General features: G+C 33.6%; 3 protein-coding genes across 3 annotated transcripts; all 3 read left to right on the top strand.

The window, feature by feature from the left end:
* Positions 1 to 2,265: 2,265 nt before the first annotated feature.
* On the top strand, positions 2,266 to 2,883 carry LOC111392132. Its single transcript, XM_023017395.1, has one exon. The coding sequence runs from the start codon at positions 2,266 to 2,268 to the stop codon at positions 2,881 to 2,883; it is 618 nt and encodes a 205-aa protein (XP_022873163.1).
* A 10,932-nt stretch (positions 2,884 to 13,815) lies between these two features.
* LOC111394036 (RNA cytidine acetyltransferase 2-like) lies at positions 13,816 to 14,574 on the top strand. Its single transcript, XM_023019824.1, has 4 exons — positions 13,816 to 13,917; positions 14,030 to 14,138; positions 14,236 to 14,305; positions 14,382 to 14,574. The coding sequence occupies exons 2-4, from the start codon at positions 14,057 to 14,059 to the stop codon at positions 14,557 to 14,559; spliced, it is 330 nt and encodes a 109-aa protein (XP_022875592.1). The 5' UTR covers positions 13,816 to 13,917; positions 14,030 to 14,056; the 3' UTR covers positions 14,560 to 14,574.
* Positions 14,575 to 15,198: 624 nt separating this feature from the next.
* LOC111393203 (LOB domain-containing protein 15-like) lies at positions 15,199 to 16,708 on the top strand. Its single transcript, XM_023018626.1, has 3 exons — positions 15,199 to 15,290; positions 15,383 to 15,629; positions 15,768 to 16,708. Exons 2-3 carry the CDS (start codon positions 15,414 to 15,416, stop codon positions 16,215 to 16,217), a joined length of 666 nt encoding a protein of 221 aa, XP_022874394.1. The 5' UTR covers positions 15,199 to 15,290; positions 15,383 to 15,413; the 3' UTR covers positions 16,218 to 16,708.
* Positions 16,709 to 17,134: the final 426 nt, after the last annotated feature.

Genomic DNA, 17,134 nt, shown 5'->3' with positions numbered 1-17,134 from the left:
CTGGTGTTTAAAATAAGCTAAACACTAGTACTCATTAGATTATTTATCTTCGATCTACATGACATTGATATCTAATGAATAGACATTTAAGTTCAAATTTGGTCTCCAATGAATACCATAAACCCGATAACAATTTCAATTCAATTTGAACCATTCAATATATTTTTCACATTCATAGGAGTGCATCTATGTTTTTGCTTTCCTCCGTGTCATTTATTTTCTTAAAATAAAAATAAAATCACATCTGAGCTTGAATTGGACATGAATTTCTTTTAAATATTTTTCTCTTTGCTTATGTGGTAAAACCCTCTTTTTTGGAACAATCTACGATTACATTGAAAATGCTCTAACATCTAAAATCCCACCCTCACAGTGTCCTTCTAACGTTTATTTTCATTATCCCACAGTAATGGACCCTTCTTAAGTCTTAAATCCAAACCCTTTAACAAATTAAGTTCAATCCGTACATCTCTCCATTCCAGCAAGAAGAACTATAAAAATGAAGTCTTTCTTTTACGGCTGGAAGTCGGTAAGTAAGGAAGCTCCATATTCTATTTAAGCTGGGAAGGGCATGAGAAAAGAAACTATATATATATACTCGTATTTGCTTCAACCTAAGCAAAACTCATTTTTGAGACACAGCGATCTACGCTCTCTGTCAGGGACTTAGGTGTATGTATTCCAATGAGCTAGTAGACGAACAATGAGAGTAGATTCGTGGTTTACCTGACTCAAGTTTGGTTTTTTCTTGTCTGATTGGGTACTTCATTAGTAGGAATGAAATAATTACAAAAATACGCTATCAACTTGTGTTATATTCTTTAAAAAGTCAACTTTCTTGCACGAGTTTACTTTGTAGATCCAAAATTGAAGGTTTATTTTTAATTTTCAGGTCACCAATATTCAGATTGGCACATGACCCGAGAGATTGCGTGTGATTTGGACGCCACCTTGTATCGTGTAAACTTTTTGTCAACTGTTTAATTTGAGTTCATTAAGAGGGGCTGAGAGATGATTAATTTGAAACTTGATTAATTTTATAGTGTTAAACAACTATATTTATTTTGTTTTTGGAATTTGGGGTTTTCGATCTTTTTCATTTCAATGGCTTTATTTATTTATTTGATTAATTGGTTGAATGCTAATGTCCCGATTTATGAAAAATTTGCATGACCTACGGTGTTGAAAATAAAATAAAAAATAGTATATTTAGAGAGTAGAGAGTAAGATATATGTTAAACATTATATTAATTAGCATACTCCCAATGCATCATTTTATTAATTTGTTAATCTTTAATTGATCATTGCTTATGTTTAGTTGACTCAATAATTTATTTAATTTAACATATGATGCTTTTACAATTGTTTTTCCTTATATGTGAACGTGATTGCAGCTAAAACAAAAGTTTCAAATATCGAATAATAGGGATGTTTAAACATACTTCTTTTTTAAAGTATTTATTAAAAAGAATTTAACTTTCAGAGATAGAACACTTTTATTTATTTAAATTTAGCTACCAAAACCTTAAAATATTATTTGATATGCATAAGATTTTATAAATGACCGACAAAGAAATTAGAACTATACATTTTGTTTTCCTGTTTTGATAGGATCTCTAGTTGAATTAAATTATCTAATATAAAAATTTAAGTTTTCACTTTAGTTTGATTAATTTAAATTTATTATCTTCGCACTCAAGAAATAAATAAATAAATAAAAATTATTTCATTGGAGACCTAACTTATACATAGGGGAGCGTTCCTCCTACACATGGATTTGACAAGTATTTTTGACAAATAATCGTGACCTTTAATTTAAACAAATCTAATGGTCAGTATGTATTTCACTAGGATCAAGGGAGAGTTAGTTATAACCACTTGGATTCTATGAGAGACTGACCGTTGGATTTGTTTAAATTAAATATCATGATTATTTGAGAAGTGGTTATAACTAACTCTCCTATGATCCTAGTGAAATACATACTGACCATTAGATTTGTTTAAATTAAAGGTCACGATTATTTGTCAAAAATACTTGTCAAATTCATGTGTAGGAGGAATGCTTCCGTAATATATACATGCCAAACTCATGCCTAGCGTTGGAAGTTGGGGAGTCATGTTTTGGAGGTTAGGCTTACTTTGTCAAAGACTTTTCTACTCCATCTTACTTAACTCTTGAGTTTCTTCTCATACTTCTCTACCTTCTTCTTCAAATTCTTTCAAGAAAGTACAAACCCTAATTAAGGACCCTAGAAACTAAGCAAAATGCTTGGCAGCATCTCAGAAGATCATCCAATGAAGTTCATCAGAATTAAGCTAGAAGAGATATTCTCTTCTAGACGTCTATCCACTGAGCTATCTAGACGTCTATCCACTGAGCTATCAATTTGTGTTGATGAGTCTTTTGAAGTGTACTATAGGGATTCTTCTGTTGGAGTTCCATTCCTGTGGGAATCACAGCCCGGTACGCCTAAAGTCAAGTTCAGGGAAAGCCCTCTTCCTCCTTTAACACCCCCTCCTTCATTCCATTCTACTCCTAGGAGAAATCCCTCGAAAACTCATTTGAAATCCAATCTGATACATTCTTTTCTGCCTAAGATAAGTGTTAAGAAAAGCCGGGAACAACAGTCACCTTCCTCATCGTCATCTTCATCATCATGGTCACCACATTCTGTGCCTTCGTCTCCATTTAGTACTTCAAGCTCACGCGAACAGCAGTGCAGAATTTCAAGTCCAAGGATGTCTTTGCATTCCAAGATGGATGAAGATGATTATGGATCGCCTACTGGTACTTTGTGCTTCAGTGCTGGCCGTAGATCCAATGCTAGGTCACGAGGTTGCTCATCGAAGACAATCAAGCTATTGCTTGGAGAATTTGCGTGAATGTAATGTAAATTAATCTGTTATATGTTGAAACTTTTATGAAATTTAAACTTTATAAAATTTTATGAATTGCCACGCATGTCAAATCACCAAAAGAAAATTAATTAATATGGAACATGCTTTAATTCATTGGAAATAATTCCTAATTACTAGATCTTAATTCCGGATCTTAAATCTTGAAGTTTGAACTGCAATCTTTTCATATTTGACTTCTTCACTTTTAATGTTGAATTTTGCCTCTTTTGACTTTTTAATTCTTGTTCTTGATTTTGTTTCTTGATCCATAGTCTTGATTCTCGAATTCTCTCTTCTTAATTATTGATTGTGGATATTGAATCTTCCTCTTCAATATACTTTCTCTTCTTGTGTTGATGGGAGGTACAAAGAATATATATATATCCGTAAATATTTCGTCCATCATGAAACAAAATTCTAAACAAATTTGATCTTTACACATATTTAGGCTCATACTTTATTTAAATGCCTAAAACCCAATAATTTTAATTCCTTATTAGATCACTTTTAAATTGACTTAACTTTAAGATAGCCTTTATAAATAAATTAATGAAAAACATACAAAAATCCCCTTAAAATTAATGATTTTTTAAAAAATCATATAAAAATATTTTGAAAAGAAAAAATACTATGTAAACTTTTTAAAGTGGCACAGTGTCACTTTTTAAAGTTAAGTGTCACTTTTTATTATTAAAAAATGACATACAATGTCACTTTTATTAAAAAATGAAGTTTGTCACTCAAAAAGTGATAAAAATTTTTAAAAAGAGACAACCACTAAAAGTGAGAAAAAAGTGAAAAATACTAAAAAAGCTGATAAAACACCAATTAAAACATTAGAATCAATTCAATAAAGTGACAATTTTTTTTTAAAAAGTGATAACCATCGTCTCTCATCTTCCTCCATTCACCGTCAAGCATCTTTAAATTAGTTTTTCAACAAAACACAAATCAAAATGTCAAGTATCTTTAAATCAATTCATTGCCACCGTCATTTACCAACTTAACCAGTCCATTAATCATATAAAAGTTTTTTTGAAGTAAAATATATTGAATAAAATTAAGTATTTATAACGATACTTTTTGATAAAAGTGCATTTTGTCACTCAAAAAAGTCATAGAAAAAGTGGCAAACAATATTAAAAAAAGGATATAAAAAAAAAAAGAAAAAGCGATGTAAATTCAAAAGGTGATAAAACCTTAAAAAAGTGACAAAATATCAATCAAAACTTTAAAATATATCATTTTATGCAAATTCAACCACTCTTCCACCTCCACCGCCATCAGGCATATATATCGGTTTGTAGAATAAAAGGGGAAAACATTGTTTGCTCCATCATATCTGAGATATATGAGGTGGAAGGTATAGAAAAAGCAAAATTGACCTACAATAGATTATTTTCAAATGAAAATTATAGATAAAACATAAACTGGATCAGTAATCTAGATTGTGTAAGTTGTGAAGTTGCCCAATGAAATACATTGTTGGATCGCGTTTCCAATCTAAGATGTTACTCTAGAAGTGATTAGAATTCGAAGACATTAAATGTAGGGGGATAGAAGAGGCTTAGCAGAGAGTAGACATACGTAGTTCTAGGGTTTCAGGCATATATTACCTTTTGTCGTAATGCTTGTAAAATCTTGTGTCTTTCCTCTAGCAAGCAGCTAAATCACAAGAGTACATTCTAGTTACAAAATCAAAAAGATAGAAGCAAGATTTGACTTTTACAGGTGAATAAAATCATGGTTTTCATAATACATCAAATTAATGTCAAAAACAGAGAAAAAAGGAATAGAAGAAATTCATATCACAACAATCCTCACCTCCTCTACCATTATCCCCTCCCCCAAATATCGTCGTTATCGCTTTTTCGTGCCGCTGACACAACCACCGTCCTCTTTCTCCATTGCCACCACTACTACTAGCAAACCCAAGCCTAAGCACAAAACTTCCCCAGTGATTTGTCCTAGCTTATTTACTCGAAAATTCAGCTCCTTTTGCCCTTCTATACGGTTGGGATTGAATTGCATTTATTTTTCTCTGTAAATTATATTGTTGATAATTAAAAAGGTGAAAGAGTGTTAATCAAATTTCTAAGTAATGGGCCGTCTTGGCCTAATTATCCCCAAATTAATTAAGTATGTAGGCACATATGACAAATTAAGACTTAACATCATATAGTTAACATATTATCTATAAATTAATTGAAACTAGTATGTGGTATGCAGATGGTAATAATCGGGGGGACGAAGCAACTGCTTATATTCTCACGTCCTTTTGCCACTTTCTGCTAATTTTATGCAGTTGCAGCACTCTTTTGCTATGTATCCTTCTTTTTATTAGTTGGGTTTCACAAGCAAGATATACGTCGTAATAAAAAACTCAAGGTACAAATGTGTAAATTCACTGATGATGAAATCATTTATTACACCCAATTAGATCTATGAATCACTAGAATATATAAGTTTATGCAGTAGTGGAGTTAATTATATTTTTCTGCTGTGTTGAACAGCATATAAAATTTTTAATTAGCAGCAATACTTAATTGATTTTGTGCAATTGACTATGTATTTTAATTCAGATTCATGGGTCTCAAACATGCCCTAAGAATATGAACCATGAATTATCTTATTATGATTCATCATTCAGATAGATTAATTCTTTGAAAAGAACTTTTCAATGAATCATAATCGGACTTGAAATATTTTTGTAACATTCTCCACCATATAGTAAAACCTAAAATAATAATGTTGAGATCGAGAAGAATTATTACTTTAGAAGGGTTTTTAATTACCCAAGCATATTTTGAATTTTCTTAGTGAAAGATGGTACTATGATGGAATAACCTATTAACAAAGAGATTATTCAAGGTACCACCAGAGAAAGCAACCCTAGTCCTTTTTTATTTGATTCCCACTGCGAAAAATTCCCGACTACTGCCTCTCGTGAGAGTTTGGGAGGAACGGGGTCTTATTAAAGTGTTTTATTTCATTTGATTACTCATGCTTATTTCAAAGCATTATATTTCGAGCTGGCTTCTGTGAAAAATCTAGACTTTCTTTTTAATGCTGGAAATATCTCTATTTTCCTCCCTGTAAACCTTTAGAATTTCCACTGCTTAGTTTAGGTCCTTCCTAGTCCCAACTGCTTACCTTCCTTTAGGATATGAAAATACTTCATAACCTTGAATAATTATTGCCTACAAAATGAAAAAATAAAAATAAAAAAATCCCTAAATATATATTATTTATCAAGATAAATTTGTAAATGTCACCACGAATCTTGTTTCCAATTATACATTAATATTGTTTATTGAAACTAACTTGATTATACAATCTAGACACGTCAATAAAAATTTCAAAAGATACTATTTGAATCATGTTAACCTTTTTTTACTATGGTTCATAAATTATATGACATTTGATCTGCTATAAACTTGCTCAAGTTGGACGGTAAGGACTTATTCGGATATGTTTTAATTGATTAATACAGAAAACGACCCAATTAAACAACTCAAATCCACACATTAATTATGTTGAAAAATAAAGTAAAACTAGATAATAAAAATTTACTTTTTAATAATACTTGACTCAAGAACTTTATTAAACTTCTCTTTATAATAATTATCAATCACACAAACATAAAGTCACTTGTACATCACATTTCTACGTCATACTTAGCCCTTGTTTGAGCCCCATTTTTGGGGAAAAAATGAATTTTTGAATAGTGTATTGAAGGGAAATGTGTGGTTAAAAAATAAAGAAAAGTTTTAGATTTACGTGTAATATTATTTTATTGAAGAATGTGTGGTTGAAATGATATCAAAGCACTGTAAAAAATGCATTTTTCTCAAAGAATGGGGATCAAACAAGGGTTTAACATCATCTGTGTTGGGAAGATTTGATTGGTGAAAAATTATTATTTTTTGAACCGTCAAATGATGTGTTGCCACGTGATGGAGTGTAAAACTTGGTGTACACTAAGCATGATTGATTACATAAATGATTGTAGAATTATCATTGTGAAATTCTTGTCTGAAGAGCAATTGCTTTAGGGCCTGTTTGAGCCACATTATTCAAAAAAATACATTCTTAAACAGTGATTTGACATCATTTCAACCACATATTTTTCAATAAAATAATATTACACGCAGATCAAAACTTTTCTTTATTTTTTAACCACACATTTCCCATCAATACACTATTCAAGAATGCATTATTACCAAAATAATGTAGCTCAAACATCCTCTTAATCTCTTCTTGAATATATTCGATTTTCAAGCTTCCAACCGTCAAATCTTGTTCAAAATTCTCGAATATATTGGGCATCTTTCCCAACATATTATTCAAATACAATTTTGATTTGACTGATATTCCATTTATAAGTTGGATCGAGCTAAATATCCAAAAATATGACTTACTTGTATTTTATTTATTTATATATAATAAATGTAGGAATTGGTTCAAATTATTAACCAAAAATTGGAAAATGAAAAGGTATGTAAAAAAATGGAAAATGAAAAGGTGTGACTACGTGTCAACTTCGACCAAATATTCAGACTTGATCCGATGGTCAAATTACAAAAGTAAATAGACCAACTTATTCTACTCGTCGAATAGATCGTCGTGGTATATTTGAAATCTCGAAACCAGTTCTGGATGAATGAGAAATTGTGAACCAAAGTTGGAAAAAATGAAGTATTGCAACTTTTCGAAAGAATGCAGGTTTTGGCCAAGTGTTGCAACTTTTTTAAAGGATGCATGTTTTGGCCCACACTATTTCATTTGCACCCTTTTTACATCTATAAATAGAACCTTATGGACATGATTTTGGGTACACCAATTGCACTGGGCATTTATTCTCCTATTGCAATTTTCTCCTTTCTAATTCCATAGCATTTCATACATTTCCTTTGTAGAGGGAAAATTCTGTCAAAAGTTCGTCGATTTCTTGTGGTCTGAAGTGCTGCTACCACAAGTTTTGAATCCATTGTATCTTGGGAGACAAGTGCTATTCACCGTGAGCACCGTATTTGGGCAATTTGTCTTAATGAAAGAGATAACGTCTCGTATTTGATTATTCTCTATTTCTACTCCTTCTTAATCCTTGTTTTGCGTAATATTTATACCGAAACTCTGTCCAAATTTTCATTCATATAAATTGTGTTTTGATCACGCTCTTGCGGGTCAAAACTGGTCAAACAAATATATCAAAAACCAACCCTTACATAGCCCTTTTTATAAGTCATCTCCAACAATTTTAAGACAAATTTTGTGTCTTTGTGGTTGGTTATGGACAAACATTACTTTGTTTGAATAGTGCTTTGTGTACTATTCTTCCACCGATATTATCGTCATTTTATTGAACTTCTGTTTGTGTAACAGAAATGACTACCATCAGGATTTCGTCAAGTCAAAATGGTTCCAATAATGTGATACCACACGTGGCTATATCGTTGCATAATACTACTATCCCACACGGGGAAAAGTCGAAAAATTTTGCAGGAGTAGACTTGAAGAAGTGACAACAAAAGATGTTGTTTTATCTCACCACTTTTAATTTGGCTAAATTTCTAAAGGAAACTGCACCCGCTGTACAAGAAGGGAAAAATAATCGTGAATCGATTATTGCTTTGGATGCATAGAAACATTCGGACTTCCTATGCAAGAACTATATCCTAAACGCATTGGATAATACATTATATGGGGTGTATAGTTCAAAGGAATCAGCCAAGGAACTATGGGATTCTTTGGAGACAAAGTACAAGACCGAGAATGTCGGAACAAAGAAGTTCATTGTTGGCAAATTTTTGGACTACAAGATGGTGGACTCCAAAACCGTAATTAGTTGAGTGCAAGAGATTCAAGTCTTGTTACACGACATCCACGCCGAGAAAATAGAATTGAGTGAATCATTCCAAGTGGCTGCCATTATTGAAAAACTACCTCCTATGTGGAGAGATTTCAAAAATTTCCTCAAGCACAAACGCAAGGAAATGAACTTGGAAGAATTGATTGTGCGCTTGAAAATTGAAGAGGACAGTCGAAAAATTGAACAAAGGCCAGTTGATCAAGATGGTGCAAATTTTGTTGAAATGGAACCAAAGGCAACAAACAAGAAACGAAAGGCTTTTAATTATGCACCGCGAAGAGACAATTCCAAGAAGGCTAAAAAGTTCAAAGGGAATTGTTATAACTATGGCAAGGCTGGACATCGTTCAAGTGAATGTCGAAAGCCAAAGAAGAATGCTCAAGCCTACATGATTGCAAATAACACTCTATCCGATGGACTGCAAGAAATGAGAATACAACATGATTGGAAATACTAGAGAATGGTGGATTGACATCGGCGCTACCCACCATGTGTGTGCGAATAAGGGGATGTTCTCCAACTATCAAGAATTGAATGGGGAACAACTATACATGGCAAGTTCCAAGGTTGAAAGACAAGGCAAAGTCACTTTGAAGATGACATCCGGGGAAGAACTCGTCCTCAACAATGTCCTACATGTGGCGAATATAAGAAAGAATTTAGTGTTCGGGTCTCTACTTAGCAAGAACGGTTTTAAACTTGTATTTGTATCCGATAAATTTGTGTTGTTTAAAAATGAGATGTATGTAGGAAAATGATACATGTGTGATGGAATGTTCAAATTGAATGTTCTCACAATTGTACCGAAGTAAGTTGTTATGAGTAAAACTATAAATTTCGTTTACTTGCTTGAGCCTTCATGTTTGTGACATAGTCGATTAGGACATGTGAATTACAAATCGTTGTGCAAACTAATGAATTAAAGTTTAATTCTGGCACACAAAATCAATCATAATCATAAATGTGAAATATGTGTTGAAGAAAAATTGGCTAAAACACCGTTCCACTCAATACAAAGGAACACAACCCCTCTTGAATTGATCCACAGCAATATATACAATCTAAAATTTGTACAAACTTGAGGTGGTAAGAAATACTTTGTGACATTTATTGATGATTGTACAAAGTTTTGCTATATCTTTCTTTTGAGAAGTAAAGACGAAATCTTAGATGCATTCAAAACCTATAAGGCTGAAGTTGAAACACAACTTGAAAAACGAATAAAAAATATTCGTAATGATAGAGGAGTTGAATATGGGGCACCGTTTGAAGACTTTTGTTCTGAACATGGAATTGTTCATCAAATAACGACAACTTACTCTCATCAATCAAATGGTGTTGTAGAACGTAAAAATCGAACACTTAAAGAAATGATGAATATCATATTAATAAGTTCGGGTTTACCACAGAACATGTGGGGGGAGGCTATTTTAACGGCAAATAGTTTTCTTAATAAAATGCCTCTTAAGAAAATGGAAGAGACACCATATGAACTATGGAAAGATCATCCTCCATTCTACCAATACTTGAAAGTGTGGGGTGTTTAGCTAAGGTTGAGGTACCTAAGCCTAAACAAGTGAAAATCGATCCTAAAACGATAGATTGCATATATATTGGATGCACCAATAATAGTAGTGCATATCGATTTCTTTTACACAAATTCGAAATACAAGACGTACACGAAGGGACCATAATTGAATCAAGGAATGCGACATTTTTTGAAAATATTTTTCCTTGCAAAGATAAGAAAAATATGAGTTTCAACAAGAGAACATATGAAACTACCAATGAAATTTCAAATGAGGAAGAACCAAAGCGGGCTAGGACTTCCAAACCGTTTGGCTCAGATTTTCTAACCTATGTGGTAGAGGATGATCCAAAAACTTTTGATGAAGCAATGTCTACACAGGAAGCACCACATTGAAAAGAAGTTATCAATAATGAGATAGATTCTATAATGCAAAACCATACATGGGAGTTGGTTGATTTACCTCCCGGTAACAAGCCTTTATAATTCAAAATGGATCTTCAAAAAGAAATTGAAAACTGACGAATCCATTGATAAATATAAGGTTAGATTGGTTGCTAAAAGATATAGGCAAAAAGAAGGGTTTGATTTCTTTGATACCTACTCACCCGTGACTAGAATCACGTCGATAAGGTTGATAATTGTAATTGCGGCAATACACAATTTTGAGATTCATCAAATGGATGTAAAAAAAGCATTCCTAAACGGTGAGTCAGAAGAGGAGATTTACATGGAACAACCTAAAGGGTTCGTTTCTCCTAACCAAAAATACAAAGTGTGTAAACTTGTTAAGTTCTTGTATAGATTGAAACAAGCTCCTAAACAATGGCACCAAAAGTTTGACAAAATAATGTTGTCAAATGGATTCAAGATCAACAAATGTGTATATATTAAACATACACCGTATGCCTATATAATTGTATGTCTATATGTGGACGACATGTTAATAATGGGAAATAACCACGAAATGTTGCTTAACACCAAAAAGATGCTAACAAAGCATTTCGATATGAAAGATATGGGTATGACAGATGTAATCTTAGGAATTAAAATCTCTAGAACGCAGGATGAAATTGTATTTTCACAATCTCACTACATAGAAAAGGTACTTAAGAAGTTTGACGTGTTTGAGAAAAGTCCTGCGAGAACTCCTCTTGATCCGAGTATGCACTTAATCAAGAATACGGGAGAAAACATATCACGACTAAGGTATTCACGAATAATTGACAATCTTATGATATTACAAACTGCACTTGACCGGATATTGCTTTTGCGATGAATAAATTTAGTAGATTTACAAGTAATCCAAACCGTGATCATTGGAAGGCTTTAATGAGGGTTCTAAGGTACTTGAAATATATCTTAACCTATGGATTACACTTCACAAAATATCCTGCAGTACTAGAAGGATATTGTGATGCGAATTAGATATCCGATATGAAGGATTCCAAGTCCACTAGTGTTGTGTATTCGCTATTGGTGGAGCTGTGTATCATGGAAATCAACAAAGCAAACGTGCATAACTCGATCAACGATGGAATCTGAGTTTATTGCTTTGGACAAAGCTGGAGAAGAAGCAGAATGACTTCGAAATTTCTTAGAAGATGTTCCATGTTGGCCCAAGTCAGTACCTGCGATAAGTATACATTGTGATAGTCAATCAGTAATTGGAAGGGCTTGAAGTAGCATGTATAATGGTAAGTCTAGACATATTTGTCGTAGACACAACACCATTAAGCAACTGATCTCAAATGGCGTTATCTCCATAAATTATGTGAAATCAAAGGAGAATATTGCGGATCCACTTACGAAAAGTTTGCCTAGAGATCAAGTGCATTACCTATCGAAAGAAATGGGATTAAAGCCTACTACATAAGAGTTTTTGCAATGGTAACCCTACTTTGTTGACTGGAGATCCTAAGATCTTGGTTCAAATGAACAAGTTGTGAAAATTCCATGAAGCACTTAGGAAATTAGAATTCCTAACTCATTCCTATGATACTAAAGCACTTTCTGCAGAGTGAATAGAGGCTAAGATTATCTTTTAATGATTCCTATATCTTGATTAAGTCAAGTTGAGTATGACAGAATACTCTTAATAGGAGGTCACCTATGTAAGTGTGAAGTGGGGCCACTTCGATAAGAATTGTTTAAGGTTTGAATTCTCTAAACACTTATGAAGCCAATAAGGGTTCATGGTCAAAATGAACCAATTCATGAGAACTGAGTCCAGAATAGGGAAAATATCTGTGTGAATACTGTTGTCTTGACTTACACCAAAGTGAGTGGTTCAAGACCTATGGGTTCACCAATTAGTTAAGTAAGTCCGATAGTATTTCACTAAGGGAGGTTCAAGGCCAGAAGCCACCATCCCTCATGCAGTATTTTTTCGCACCCTCTCTACATTGCATCATATCATCACATTTGCATATGCGTACCCGAATTTCCATTCATGTGGGGGATTGTAGGAATTGGTTCAAATTATTAACCAAAATTTGGAAAATGAAAAGGTATGTAAAAGTGGAAAATGAAAAGATGTGACTACGTGTCAACTTCGATCAAATATTCGAACTTGATCCGATGGTCAAATTACAAAAGTAAATAGACCAACTTATTCTACTTGTCGAGTAGATCGTCGTGGTATATTTGGAATCTCGAAACCAATTCCGGATGAATGAAAAATTACGGACCAAAGTTGGAAGAAATAAAGTGTTGCAACTTTTCGAAAGGATACAGATTTTAGTCAAGTGTTGTAACTTTTTTAAAATGATGTATGTTTTGACCCACACTACTTCATTTGCACCCTTTTTACATCTGTAAATAGAACCCTATGGACATAATTTTGGGTACACCAATTGTATTGAGCATTCATTCTCCTTTTGCAATTCTCTTCTATCTAATTCCATAGCATACATTTCCTTCGTAGAGGGGAAATTTTGTCAAAAGTTGGTCGGTTTCTTGTGGTTTGAAGTGCTGCTATCACAAGTTGTGAATCCATTGTATCTTGGGCGACAAGTGTCATTCACCGTGAGCACCGTAGAGGGGCAATTTGTCTTAAGGAAAGAGATCACATCTCGCCTTGGATTATTCTCTATTTCTACTCCTTCTTAATCCTTGTTTTGCGTAATCTTTATATCGAAACTCTGTCCAAATTTCCATTTATATAAATTGTGTTTCGATCACGCTCTTGCGAGTTAAAACTAATTAAACAAATATATCAAAAATCAACATTTACATAGCCCTTTTTATAAGTCGTCTCCGACAATAAACTACCGTTTCTTAGCATCTATATAAACATAATTACATCATACATCTGGAAGATTAATCATTAATGCAAGCAACTTTAAAAGGGGAACTAAGTTGTTCGAATTATTTCAAGAACTCTACAATTTTGTTCTTTAGAAAATATTAGGAATGACAATGAAGCAGATTGGCCATTCTCATCTCCCTTTTCGTCAGGTATTTTTGTCATCTTACCTTGCCCCCATATCCGGTTAAGGTCAAGTGAGATCGGCCAGAAAAGCTCCATTATATTGGTGTATCTTTTGGGCTTACTCTGGATCTTTTCCGCTTTTGGAGGAAACACAATTTTTCTCCGTTCTTCATTGGCTCCATTCCCGTAAGTTTCTTTGTTTCCGTCTTTGTGTTGTTACCTTTTATTTCTTTTTCAATTTTCTCTATGTGAAGTTGAAAAATTAGTCTATGGTCTGATGTGGCATTTTCTAAACCAGAGTAATGTCACTGGTGAACACTCGTGCATGGTTCTGAAACCATTGAATAATGATGATATTGAAACTAGTGGATCAGATCCGATGGGATTTATTCGGCCTTTTTACCAAGGTTGGTCTAATATCCTTTTTACCTTAATCAAAAGGAAGTTTCCATAACTAATTTCGATTTTTCAGTTCAAATATTTATCTTCTTAAATTGTTGTCAGGTTTCAGGCATATTTTCATTCGACTACTGTCGACTACCTTCCGACAAATGGAATACAAGCTTGCGATGAGGTGTGACTGGTATACTTTGGCTTTCTCAGCTGGTTAAATGATTCTCTGGTATCCTTACGCTTTTCTGTATTTGCAGTATTTTGGATCCCAAGCTAAACTTCTCGGATCTGGTGGACCCTACCTTGTCCTCTTCCAATGGTTTTTTAATTTCAGACCCCCATCTTATGATGCGACTGGAAGCATATGTAAACAATCTAGCCAACTACGAGAAGGTAATGTGTCATCAATGTTTAATATACTTTTGCTGTGTATGATCTTGAATGTATCAGGTACTCCTGGTTTGGTGTCTCGTTTGAATGAGGTTTGAATTTTCTTCTTTCCAGAGATTAGATTACTAAATTGTTAGTTTCAACATATAAAAATACGAGAAATCGCTTGCTATTCACAAAATATACTGGCAAAATGTGTATATTTATGACGTGAAGAACCTGCAAGGCATAATATGCCTATAAGCGTCTACTTGGTTTCTCTTAGACTACTTGCGATTCCTGAATTTTTAGGATAACTAATGCATGATCCCATGGTCTCCGAAAAGGATCCATGTTCGGCCGCTATTAATTCATCACTTAAACCATGGTTTCTGTATACACAAAACTATTGATTCAGCCTAAATTTCATCAAATTTGCTCCAGACGTTTCATCTGTTAAAGCTAAATTCTTGCTTAGCATTCTGAGGCATTCTCCCCACTTTTGATGAAACTTATCCTAAATTTAAGATTTAATGCATAAAAAAAAAAAAAAAAAAAAAAAAAACTGAAGCTGGTTTGTCACTTGACCCACAAGATCCCAATGTGGATCTGCCAATGTGTACCTCATGACTACGCTATTTATTTTATCATAATTTTGTCTGTTTCGTATGAAGAACACGCTACCTAATTTAGATATACCTTCTTTTAAGCACCCTTTTCCCTTTTGTTCTTTCCTTCTTTTCCTCTCCTCTTAAGACTTCAAGATTCACCTTTTATGCTTGGATATCCAGAATAAGGTAATCAAAATATGAAAGAATAATATTTTACTAATAGGAAAAAATTTTCGGTTCCGTTATTCTTGACTTTATTGTCATGTCCTGTTTCTCAGGGAAGGATTTGATGAGATTGGAAAGAATTTTATGACAGAAGAGATAGATGCAATGATGGGAAGAAGACATATGTTGGGTCCTCCGGGAAGTTTAAACACAGTCACTCCTTGTGCGGCATGTAAGCTTTTGAGAAGAAGATGTGCAGAAGAATGTCCTTTTTCTCCTTATTTTTCCCCACACGAACCTCAGAAATTTGCAGCTGTTCACAAAGTTTTTGGTGCAAGCAACGTCTCAAAGATGCTCATGGTAATTAACTTCTATCATTTGCGCGTATTCTTCGAGTGGATATAGCAATGATTTCGATTAGAGTGACAAAAAAAATTCACATAGTCGATTTCAAATTCTAAATTTTGTATTGAATATTTTCTTTTTATGGGTATTTAGGAGGTGCCTGAGGCCCAAAGAGTTGATGCAGCTAACAGTTTGGTTTTCGAAGCGAACGTGAGGCTCAGGGATCCAGTATATGGATCCATGGGTGCAATTTCAGCTTTGCAACAACAGGTTCAAACTTTACAAGCTGAACTTAGTGCCGTAAAGGCTGAGATACTGAGATATAAGTACAGAGAAGCTGCAAATACTATAATTGTTTCAACTAATGCTGCGGCTTTGTTTTCCTCCGAAACTGTGTCTGTGTCTGTGGCTGAGCTACCACAAGCTCCTCCTCCACCGACTGCTTATCGGCCCGCTGCTCCACCTACTCCTAGTCCTCCACCTCCAGCAGCTCCTCCGGCTGCTGATGTGTCTTCCTCGTCTTCAGCTCCATCTTTGTACACTTCCTTTCGTAGCATGAGCTTTAACAACATTTCAAATAATAACGTATCGTATTTTCACTGATTTTATCCAGCCATAGTTCAACTTCATTCCTCTCTTCATTTTCCAATCAGAAACTTGTAGTCCAATAGATCAGAAAAAAGCCTTATTCAATACTCTAATCATAAACTTGCAGAAAAAATCACTATCTTATTATTAGGGGTCTTCTGCTTTAATCAATGATTAACTTTTGCTATATCAATCTTCAGTTTCATTTTGTTCCAGAAAATCATATTGGAATCATAGAAATATTCATAAAAAGTTTAAACTGGATGGAACACAGTCTCTACGGCCCTGAAAACGGCCAATTCCGTCATCAATACACGCCCTAGGTGGTTGCACGTGCAGGGGTTGAGGTTTGACTCAACAAAAGTGTGTCTGTGTGCGTTTACATTTTAGTTTGTGCCAATTAAGGAGGTGTACGTGAAATGAAACATATTTATTATACAAAGGAGACAAAATGTATGGTTATTGCGTTGCCCGATGATTTCAAATAAGATCAGAAACTTTAAATATGAGCTCGAGTCAGAAAAGCAGTGCTGAACATTAATTTAAGCCGACTTTTGAATATGTAGAATTCGAATTTTTGACATTGATTTTTGTATTTGTTAAATTCCTGAGGGATGATATCTTTTTGTCTCATTACTACTATGAATTATAGAATATGATTCAATTTTGTAAGTCGTGACTTGTTTATAAATAAATTGTATATAATAGCAATTATATGAAAACGTTAATTGAATCTATATATGGAGAAAAGACAAAGCACGAGAAATGTGATAATGTTATTGAAAATTTAAACTAGAATTTTATTTATATCTTTGTCATTGTATAGGAATTTTTTTTTTTTTTGGGTGCAAGGTGATGTCATATATTGTGATGTTTGTTACTTATCCAAAATTTAATTTTGCAACATGCTCGTGTATTTAGAGTGTTTTCCC

Source organism: Olea europaea, chromosome 4, assembly GCF_002742605.1.
Source record: "Olea europaea var. sylvestris chromosome 4, O_europaea_v1, whole genome shotgun sequence".
NCBI lineage: Eukaryota > Viridiplantae > Streptophyta > Magnoliopsida > Lamiales > Oleaceae > Olea > Olea europaea.
This window is presented reverse-complemented; position numbering and strand designations above follow the sequence as displayed.